The 11,665-nt window shown below is 40.5% G+C and overlaps 1 protein-coding gene across 1 annotated transcript; it reads right to left on the reverse strand.

The window, feature by feature from the left end:
* Nucleotides 1-241: 241 nt before the first annotated feature.
* On the reverse strand, nucleotides 242-7,042 carry slitrk5b (SLIT and NTRK-like family, member 5b). Its single transcript, XM_024287116.2, has 2 exons — nucleotides 5,045-7,042; nucleotides 242-4,748 (listed from the first exon to the last, which is right to left on the reverse strand). Exon 2 carries the CDS (start codon nucleotides 4,696-4,698, stop codon nucleotides 2,101-2,103), a length of 2,598 nt encoding a protein of 865 aa, XP_024142884.1. The 5' UTR covers nucleotides 4,699-4,748; nucleotides 5,045-7,042; the 3' UTR covers nucleotides 242-2,100.
* Between the last annotated feature and the right edge of the window lie 4,623 nt (nucleotides 7,043-11,665).

An 11,665-nucleotide genomic window follows, 5' to 3' on the forward strand; every position in this document is an offset into this window, starting at 1 on the left:
AAAATATATTTATTTATTGTTTGTATAAAACATTTCAGGCTTCCTGTATTAGACAGCTCAGTCTGATTAATATGGTGGCCCTGAAGTGCCAATCACATTAACGAATCACCCAATGCAAAAACATGTTAAAGGCCACAACATCAATAAAAAACAATAAATAAATAAATAAATTACAGTTTAGGTATTAACACAAAATTCTAGAGACTAAAGCGTTAATTAAAAAAAAAATAAGAAAAAATCCAAAAAGAAACAGAAAATTAAAAAAAATAAATAAATAGTACAAATGTTGTAAAATAAAACTAGATAAGAAACCAGGAAAGGTGTAGGTGATGTGGGAGATCACTGATTGGATGATGACGAATGAGTTTTGAAGAAGAGGAAAAGCAGAAGCATGTTCATTTTAATTTCTGGAACTTACTTTTGTTTTCCAAAATGTTTTTACTTTTTTTATGCAGTTTTTTAAATTTATTTATCTGTTTTGCGTCTTTAGTTGTCGGAGTTTTTTAAAAAGTTTTTGCATTGAGTGATTTTTTTTTTAATGTGTTTTGGACTTCATGGCCACCGTAGTTAAGGATGGCCAGTTTTCAAATCACCGGAAAGGCAAACCATGTCTCTGACAAGGATTTAGAACTGGACCACCAGGTCTGTTGCACACTCGTAACTCTGAGCTCGTGACAGTTTCATCAAATTTCCGAAAATTTTAGCAACTCCTTTTCAAACTGCTGGAATTTTGAAAACTTTATAAAAGTTCTTAAGAGTTTTTCAAACCTGCTTTGAACAAATTTGAAATCGTTTTTTTTTAAATAAAAGCAGGAGATAAGCCTTTTTTTTTTTAAGGATAGCTGTTTGAGCAGAAACAAAACTAAAGTCTGTCATTGCAGGTATGATACAAGAGTGTCCCTCTAGAAGTATGTGAACCCTGAAAGACCCCAAAACATTCTTAAAATTCAAACTGATCATAAGTAGAAAAAAATCTAAAACAAATCTGGTACTTCTTAAAAATTCTGTGTCTCCAACTATGCAAGCTGTCGTAGCCCAAGGAACTACTTTTAATCAGCTTCATAACTAGTTTACAACTCTACATGAAATTGCATACATAAATTATGTCAAGTAAAATGGAATTTAAACAGCCCCCTGTGGGATTCAAACTCCTGTAAACTGTGTTTGTGTAAGTACAGAACAAAACTGAAAGACGTCCATCCATTAATTTTCGGTTCCATTTCAGTCTGTTCAGGGTTGCAAGAAGCTTGAAGGGCTTCAGTCAGTGTTTCAACTCTAAGCTCTTGATTGATGTATGCAAAATACCCCAGGTTGGATTTTTAAATGATTCAAATTAATGAATAAAAGTAACTTTCTCTCACTTAAACCACATTAAAATGTATAAGTTGTGATTTTTTTAGAATAATCATTTTGCCTCGATGGTGAGAGGTGCTGTTACACGAGGAGGAGATTGGAATAACAGTCTTGTCAGGGTATCCTTGAAGCCTCCAACATAAACTGCCTACATGAATGTGCTCATCTCTATTTGTTTAGTCGGAGAACACTTTCTTGACAAATGTCAAGGTTGCTCAGCTCCTCTTCACCAAAGTGACGGGCAGCCTCAGCCACAGTTAAAAATAATTCCACCAAACTTGATTTTTATCTCCTCTTTTGGCTTTTTTTTGCTTGAATTCGATTGGACAGAACTGGCAGCAGATTGTGCATCTCTGTCAGGAAAAATGGATTTATTTGTGGGAGAGAGCATATCGTCGACACGGTTCATTAACACTCATGAAATGCAGCTAACTTGAGAGTTCGAGATCCTTCTCGCATTACTGTCAATGATTCAGCTCTAGGAGAGAAGTCGACAATAGGATGAGTCATTATAGCCCTGTTAATATTTACACATTTAAACGGGACGGTTAAACCACACAGGGATAAAGTGATGCTTGGAAAAGTGGGTCGTGCATCGCTGTATCACTTCTGTTGAGCATGTTTTTTTCCATAAAGAAGTGCATACTCACATAAAGAGTCTTTTTTTTTTACATTTATAGTTCCAAATAAAAATAAATCCAATGGAAAAAACGCCTCCATTCTGCCCACTTAGGGACAGGAAGTCCTTCAAAACTGTGTAAAAGTAGTTCGTTTCTCCAGAACCTCCAGGTAATCTGGATCGATGTGAAGCTTGGCTTTCAGTTCCCAGTATTCACTCCGGTTAGGGTCCACATAAACAGTACTTGGTGTTGTACAATACAATATTGTCTGCTGTATTCTGTCCGGATATTGATGTCTGGCATCAAAATCTGAGGTATACCTGTTGGACGAATGCGCTCCGTGCCTGCAAGGCAACGTATCGCTGTAGCATCTGTTCTTGTCAGGCTCCAGTGTGTCCCTGTAGCAGCACGGGTCCTCTTGGCGAGGGGTTGAAGGTTTGTTGAGAGGCTCTGGAGTGGCGGCGCTGTATTCTGAACTTATCACATTACTGGCCGCCTCTTCATCAGAGGTACCCAGAAAGGGGCCGCTCAACTCGTCAAAGTCTCTAAACCCGTCGACCGACTTGCTGTTGGTCGGGCTGTGGGCGGTAAGTCTGCTGGAGGATTCCGTAGGGGCTGGGATGTACTCGTACACGTGTCCGGCCGATGTCCGGACTTTGGGAATCGATCCTTTTTTATAAAGACCGTATTCCATATTGAGGGAGCTGATGCATGCGTTCACAGAGTTATTCTGTTCATTTTGGGTCTTTTGCCGCCTCTTTTTGGTGGCCACAAACAATCCCGCCGCCACAAAAACGGACATAATGAAGATGAGAAGAAGAGCAAGAATCATCACGGACAATGGTATGGTGCTGTAGTGGTTGTTGGAGTCCAGGGAGGTTTCTATAGTGATGGTGCTGCCTGGAAAAAACTCTTCAGTGGGTGGAATCATGGAAGCAAGTATGTCAGAGTTATTAGGGCAGAAATTAGTTGACTTAATGTATCTCATATCCTCCCCAGCTAGCCTCTTAGGGGAGCCACAGATGACATTGTTCACAACTGTACCCATGCTAAGTTGCTCCACCCACATCTTCAAGTCCAATATACTGCAAGCGCAGTCCCAGGGATTTTCATACAAATCAACTTGGACAAGGGCTGTGAGCTGATCGAGCACACCACTCACCGGAAGATACCGCAGGTGGTTGCTGCGCAGATTTAATCTGGCCAATATCAAGCCGTTAAACGTCCCCTCAGGTAAAGTTTTCAACAGGTTGTTGTTCAAAAAGAGAAGCTGGAGCTTGGGTACGTGCTGGAAAGTGTCAGCAGCAACCTCTTTGATGACGTTGTATTCTAAATATAAGAACTGTAAGCTCTCTAGACCATAAAACATTTCAGATGTCAGGCGGTCTATCAAATTCCCGTTCAGGTACAGTCTACGTAGATTTGTCAAGTCGCCGAAAGCTCTGTCGTGCACACGAGCTATCCGGTTGTTACCTAGATGAAGCAAATCCAGTCCGGTTGCTTCAGTGAAATCTGATCTTTGCACCACAGTGATGTAATTACCTGTGAGATACATCTTTTTGGGATTGTACGGTTTGGGATTTAAATCAGAGATTAGTTCGATTTTTCGCTCCTGGCAGTTCACATTCAGGCCGAGGTCTGAGATTTGCAGATTGCAGGTGCAGGCGGTCGGACAGTCTAAAGGCACGGGAGATTTGGTCTGATAAGACACGATTTGACCGAAATTCTGCGGTTTGTTTGAGGGCGCGCGTGCTGTGGGTCTTGATTTTAATTTGGCTGACTGACGAGGTCCCTTGGTGGGCCTTGATGAGGATCTCGCCACTCCAGAGGAGGTGAAGGAGGCGGCGACTGCAGCTGGTGTGGTCCTGTGGTATGCATCAGTGCTCAGATGTGGCAGAGGCGGCATCTCGTATTCAGCGATGGCTCTCCTCGGGCACAACTCTTGTTTTGAAACCTCGCCGAGGTCTCTTCCGTGCAGCCGAAAGGGGAACTCGCAAACGACATCTCCGACTAAGGCGGTGTACAGAATGCTCTCGAGCCAGGTTTTAAGAGCAATCAGCTCACACGAACAGTTCCACGGGTTCTCCTCCAGCTGTAGCTCCACAACACTGTTCATGTGCTCCAGCAGACCCACATAGGGAAGCACTTTGAGCTGATTCCCTCTCAAGTCCAAATGAGTCAACGGTACATGCTGGAAAAGGTTTACAGGCAGACTAGATATCAAGTTGTCATTCAGAATCAGGACTTCCAAGTGTCGAAGTCTGCTGAAGGCATTTGGCTCCACATGAGTGATGTAGTTATAATCGATTTGCAAATACTCCAAACTTTCAAGGCCAAAGAAAAACTCCTCCTTCAAGGCATCGATTTTGTTATTGTTCAGATGTAATCGTTTGAGTCTCCACAGTCCGTTAAAGGCTCCGGCTTCCACATCAGATATCTCATTGTTTCCCAAGTGTAATATTGTAAGTCCTTTGTATTCGACAAAATCGTCCGCAGACAGCTTCTTAAAAAGATTCCCAGTGAGGAGCAGATGATATTGAGGAAAGTGCACCGGGCTGATGTCTGACAGGCTTGCAATTCCTCTGTTTTCACAGCTCACCGTAAGGATCCCCTCTCGCTCCTCGCACGCACACAGCTCCTCACATAACTGTCCATAGAGGCCGGACATCTCAACAAAGCACACGGATGTTGCACTTAGCAAAATATATTGAATCCAAAGCCGCATTTTCCTGCAAGTGGTGGGTCACGCTCCTGCTAAGGTGTCCTCAATGTCATCTAGAAGGAAACAAATACATGTAAAAACAAACTTCTAAAGGAGAAACTTCACTCTGCTGGTTTACAGCAGCTCCAACAAAGCAGCACATGAAAAGAAAGTCAAAATACAAGGTCGGAGAGAAGGCTGGAGCAGACAAAGCTCTGACTCCTCTGAGGAGAATCCACATTTACTCGCTAAAATGTCATGAAAAAAACATGGTTTGGATGTGAGGCAAAATTACATAAGGTTAACCGGAATTCTGCATCACAGCGCAAACCCCTCCAGAGATGAGCCAACTCCAGATGGAAATACATACCTCGCGCCGGCTGATGATGAAGATGTGCGTTTTCTCCTCCTCTTCTTTTTCTTTGTGAATTGATCCTTTAATCCAAAAAAAAAGGATTTATTGTGCGTCTCTGCCGGCGCGGACGCACGGAGGAGGATGAAAGAACTGCTGATCAACCATAACTGCCAAACGCTTCTCTTTCACCGGGCTGCGCCGGAGGAGACGCGGCTATGCCTGCTAACAAAGTTGCTTTTCTCCCTCCCTACCTCCCTCTCTGTCTCCCTTCCTCCCTCCCTCCGTCCATGCTGGCGCGCGCACGCGCTCGGCAGTCGGGAGGATGTCAAGTCATTTCATGCGCAAAGAGTCAGCTCATTGGAGCATCACGCCGAGACCCCCCCTCCTCCCCTCCCACCCTCAAAACAGAAAAAAAAGTTGACCTAAAAACAAGGTGTCACAAAATATCAATGATTTCCAAGGATGGATGAACTCTTTCACTGGAGATAAATAAAATAGTTCCTCACAATATCAACCAATTTCTGGTTTCAGAAAAAAAAAATCCCAGCTTGTCCTGACACCTGGATGAATAACATCCCTCACGTTTCTTTCCGGCTATTTTTGTCCGACTCAAAAAAAAAAGTGTGTGTAAGGTGCCCTGCATCTCCCTGCAAGAACATCACTCATCAGATTGTTAACAATATTCCACATGACACTCAGGGGGGGTCTGGGGTTTCCAGGGTTACAATGGCTGCCTGAAGTGGTAACTAAGTAGAAAAAATGGGATTTTAAAAAGACTTTAAACTGTTTGTTTACACTGAAGCTATGAGTCACAAGGTGTGACTCACGTCCTGCTGATCACCACAGCCAAACAGAACTGGGCTCTCACGCAAACACATAATCAGACGGAATTATTCAGCCGTCTCAATTAAATTTATCTGATCTGAACTGGTGGCACGTGTTGCATACTTAATGCTGCGTTCGCTGGGCGTTGAGGTAAAAAGGTAAAGAAAAAAGGATCATGCCCTTTAGAAGCCTGATGCGTTGGCACTCATGTGGAAACATGTCAAGTATTGTTGCATACCGCTGTGTCCTCACGGAGCTATATCCATCATCCTCTCCACTTGGCTCGCAAGGGAGGAGAGGAGGCACAGCGTCAGCGACTGCCTGTGGCTCATATTAAAGAATATGAAGGCTGTGTTGAGTGTGCATGCAGCTCATTTGTTCTACTGTTTTCTCAGATGTTTTGTTTCCCACATTGGGCCTCATATTTGATTCAGCTTTAACTAAACCCCGTCATAATAGCTCATAAATTAGCATTTATGTTTGTTGCAGCATGATAAACACATTTTGCCACTGGCTTGTTTCTTATTGCTCCAAAATAGCGATCATCACAACGTTTAATATTCATTCAAAATTGGATTGGACTTTTTTTTTCGCGTGTTTACATTTTGTTTATATTGCTGCAGTTTCGTCGGTGTAATAATTCGTCTTCATCCAGTGTGCAGAGGGAGAGTGTGGCGTACACGCAGACAATGCATGGTATCAGCCTCATTTAATATCTCTCCAATTCTTCCACGACACTGAACATAATCTTGTCCAACTGGGAGCAGAAAGCCGCACAAACACAAACATACGCACACACGTAGACACACACACACACAAAAAAAAGAAGCATCCCAACAACTGACTGCGAGAAAATGGTGATGACTAACAATTATATGTTCCAAGGTCGCAAACTCTCAAATGGAGCTGCAGCTCTGCCACAAAGGATGATGGGTAGCTCTTCTGATTTATGTTCTGTAGAGATGGCACATCTCACTTTGTCATCTGTGTCCAGCTGGAACACAAGAACTGGGCATCCCAGTAAACCACAGTCACCATCCAACTAAAAAAGCTGTAACTATGTTGCTAGAAAGATTTAAAGGTCTTAATACTTACAGACCCATGAATAACGGTCATCTTTTGGGCTATTTTAAAAGCGTTCCCAGAGATCTTTTTGTTATGATTTTGTCATTTTTTTGGCTAAATAAAAAAAAAAGGTGCAATTTTCTAGTATATAGGTTCTGCAGACCAACAAGAGTTCATTAGAAATTAATTTATAAATTGGAACAATTAGTCTGTATACACCAGGAGTGTCAAACTGATTTTGGGTTCAGGGGCCACATTTAACCCAGTGGGCCGGACCTGGAACATAAAAGCAAAATAACCTATGGTCAACTTGTTATCTGTAGCTTTGCTTTTTTTTCAGTTGGAAAAAATGCCTCAATTAACCTACTAGCTTAATCACTTTATTTATTATTATTATTATTATTATCTTTTTGACGACATTTTGTTATTTGTGGTGTCACATCTGCATCTTACCCAGACCTGGCACGCACCTGCAAGCAAATGCTGTTTATTTCTTGATCTCTTGTTATACCAGTGTTTCTCCTCCTTTGCCTCCCCTAGTGGCGGAATTGCGTATTGCAGTTATTTCCTATAAAAAATATGACCCAATCCAAAATTCTTCCCTTCCCGCTTCCCCTCCATTTGAAGGGGAATTTTTAGTTCAAGTGTGTCCGAAAATATATATATTTTTTAAATCCAACCCTCCAAGCGGAGGGATACAAAGTCCTCCATCGTGAGGGTAAACTGTCGCGCTGAGAAGTGCTTTTCTTCCCATCGGTGCGCTCTGAACCACAGAAGTTTACATTTGAATGTAATTAATTATTTTCTGTTTTAGGCTGAACTTTTTAAAGTTATTAAACCAATGTTGTTAGGTATTTTTGAGCGCTAGAAGCTCTGCGCTAAAGCTAGCTGACTGAGGTTATTGGTGACAGCATCGAACAAAAGTGACGTCTGAAATATGAGACACTATTTTTTTATAACTCTCCGTTTGGAGGGCTAAATGAAACGGTAGGGAAGAATTCGAATTGGGCCACAGGAAGGGACTTGAGAAGTGCTTTTTTTTCCAAACATCCTTATAATTTTTCTCTTCATGACTGGGTTTGGGTCTAATTAAACCCGCGGGCCGTATGTTTGAGACCCATGGTTTATTCCATTAACCTAAATAAAGCCGTGACGTCACCGATAGAAAATGCTTTATCTCAGATTCCAACGAAATGAAGTCAATTCAGACGCCCTCTTTCGCCATTTTGGAACCAGACAACCAAATTAAGCAGTGATTGGTCCAAGAATCTGCCAATCAAACGCTTTGATCTGATTGGCCAGTTTATAACTTGAATAACTTGCAATAAAGAAAATACATCTTGAAAAAAATTTAGATTTAGCAAAAACATGTTAAAAAAAAGAAAAAGGTTTATTTATCAATTGAAGTCTATGGAGATTTTGGCTTTCTAGGACCAGCAGGTACTTCCTGTTTGGAACGCGAGGGGAGAGCAGATGATCAGTCCAGTTCTCTCTATGTTCTGTCAGTGGTTTACACACTCTCCTGCTAGCTTACAGCCTTCTCACACCCCCAACCTAACATTAGCGGTGCAACAAAAATGGTGAGCAATATCTGAGTTTTGAGCCAGATATTAGCCCAGACAAGGAAAATAAAGACGTGCATGGATCTATTTGTCTACAACATGGGTGCATTTTTGTTACATAACAAACTAAATCTTTTTAAATTTTTCATTTTTGGGTCCACTGACTAAGAAATACTTTAATTTTTCAGATGAATTTTCATTATATATGTCCTCCATCATCAGAAAAAATGCCACAAAAACCTTTTAAAAACACTATTGGTCTTGAAATCTATTGAAACTCCACCGACTCATCTATCAGTCTCTTTAAAAACTCATTTCATCTGCATTCCACATTTGATGGAGGATTTTAATTGTTTTTTTTCAGGGCCACCATCTAGTCTGCATTTTTTCCTTTTTCAACCATTTTAAAAAGTTGCACAACTCGAGAAAAATTGTAAGACTATTTTATCTTCTATTATAAAAAAAAGAATAAAGCAAGCAGATTGTTTTGTGCTTTCACAATAAAGTAATGATGAACTTGTTGGTGATTATGAGCCATTTAGGTACATACAGGATATTTGACAGGTTAAACACCAGTTCACCTCGGGGGCAATTTAGTCAATCAGGGTGAGAACAAATTACATAAATGATCATTCTGGTTGTTGGAAGGCTTTTTGGTCAGATGAAACTTGAAAAGGCCACGCCGGCGTTGGTGACAATTAATCGTGAGTTTCAAGGGCACGGTGTTACAGCCAGCCTGACACGCCGCATCATCATTAGATAATTAACTGAATGGGTGGCTAAATGGCTGCTGTAATAAAGGACACGGCATGGAAAGTATCTATAGACACAGGAGCCTTTAACAAGCAGTCCATGCACACACCTCCGGTGAGAGGGGAACTGCAGCCTCCCTTAAGGGAGGTGTGGGAAAAAAAGTAAAAAAAAACATGTTGTCAGCCATCATCGATGACATCTCACAGCGTCCACATGGATCCCTTAGTGCCAAGGGCAGCTGCTTCTGTGGCAGTCAGCACCATTATTAAAAGACACACACACCACTTTCTCTCAATATTTCACATGGTTGCAGCTCCTGAGAGAACCTGCTGGCACATTTGCCGCTGCTACCAGACACAACATGCAAAACCGCAATTTTATGCATATTTTGTCATTTCAGTTTCTGTTCAGATGCTGACATTTCACATCTTTGGGTGGAATAGATTCGTTTTTTGGCACCATTTGCACGAAGGAATATCCTAAGAAAATCCTTTTTTTAATGCTGTGACGCAATTTGATTGAAGTCATAATTATTTTTAGTCAATGAAATAAAAGGGAAATTGTTGCAAATCCTGAATATATTTTGGGAAATGTTGTGATGACCCCTGGTGGTGGAAGAGTCCTGGCTCCAAATGATACATTATAGCTAGCAAATATGTTTAAACATGGATTGCAGTGTCAAAACTCCTTTTCATGACCTACTTTAATGGTACAAAATCCTTTTTTAAATTTGTAAAAAAAGGGGTCCATCCATTTTATAGCACATTTTTATGTCTTTTTAATCTCAAGGTTGTGTCCTTCTGTAAAAAGACTGTTTAAAAAACATTAATTTGATTAAAAAATTGTTTTTTTGTAACCATTTTTGTCAAGAGATGATGTGTTTTACTTTAAATGGCAGATGGTCAAGCTTCTCATTTATAAGAAGGCTCTGGTTTAGACTTACTGCAACCTTGAAATCTAGAGGGAACGTGAAAAAATAAAAATTAGGAAATTATTTCTGATTTCAAAGGTTTTGACAAATTAACCAAAAAAAAGCTTTGATCAAAACTGTGTGAGATCCAAAGTTAAACAATTACAAGTATTAACTTTGCATTACCATACTCACTTTTTGATTAGCATTTTTCGAGTATATAAAAATGCATCAATATTTTAGTTGTTTGAAATCAAAATAAAACTGTAATTCAACATAAAACCTAAAGATGGCACTGTTGACTCATCTAAGAATCTCTCTAGCCAAGACTGGTTCCTTTCTTCTTTTTAATTCCAGTCAAAAAACATTTGATATGGGAACATAAAATGATCACACAACCAATTTTATCTGTATAAATGACAAGATAATCGTAACTAAATGATGGACCATCTTCCAAAGCTGTTTGGTGATTTCAAGTACATTCCAGAGAATGATTAAAAACAAAAAAATGACTAAAATGTACAATTTATTTTACAAACCCATCAAATAGATGTGAAATTATAGGTTTATAAAGAACTAAAATGTTAACAGTCATGAAAACAACTATAATAAAACTTCTTCATTTGGATTTATGTAGCACAAATAATTGCACCTCACTTTGCTGAAACATGAAATCCAAACAACACACTTGTAAATATTCCGTTTCTCCAAATCAAAGGCTGTGAGAGAGCCCAGCTATTTACTGTCTTGACAACTACGGCTGGGGGGGCTGATGGGAGCAAGATAAAGTCTTGACATGCTTGCAAAGGTCAATTGCCGTGTGCTGCCTGTATGCATCCAGATACCAGGAGGGCTCCCTTCCTTCTTAATTAAATACTACATCCGCCTTATCTTTGGGTTTTCTTGCTGAACCAACTCTCCTGTAAACCTGAGACAACTTTTTTTGGTGAGGGATAAATCAGATTTTGATTAATAAGCAAACAAACAATATAAACTGTTGAACGTCTAACAAAGAAGGGTAAAAAAAACCCTCCTAATCGCAATTTAAGATCATTTTTTTCATCTTTTTGACACCATTGGCTCAGGATGGAGGTAATTACTTTGACCATGGAGGTGACTGACTCTACAAGGTGGAGCTGGGGGAGGATTTTGACTTAAGCAAGCTGGAGCAGAGCCCCCGAAAAGCATTACAACCGCTTCAAATCAGTGAGCAGAAGCTTTCAGTTGTGTAATTACTGTCACCCAGAACTGTGACAGTCAATATTTGTCCCCCATACTTTTTTTTTCTGGTCGTTTTCTATGTGAAATAATTGTTTTAAAATTAAACCGTGGCTAACACGGAGAGCCACTTTGATGGTGGAGTGCTAACACTTTGCCTGCTTTACGCCTCAGAAACAGGTTGTTACAGAATTCCCCACAGAGATGAGACAAACAGCGGATTGTAAAAGTGTGGCAGCAGGGTACTTGAGCTTTATTTAGCTATGTGCCTTTAATTCACATGGGGATCGGGTGCAATGTCGT

This window comes from Oryzias melastigma, linkage group LG21, assembly GCF_002922805.2.
Source record: "Oryzias melastigma strain HK-1 linkage group LG21, ASM292280v2, whole genome shotgun sequence".
NCBI classification, from domain to species: domain Eukaryota; kingdom Metazoa; phylum Chordata; class Actinopteri; order Beloniformes; family Adrianichthyidae; genus Oryzias; species Oryzias melastigma.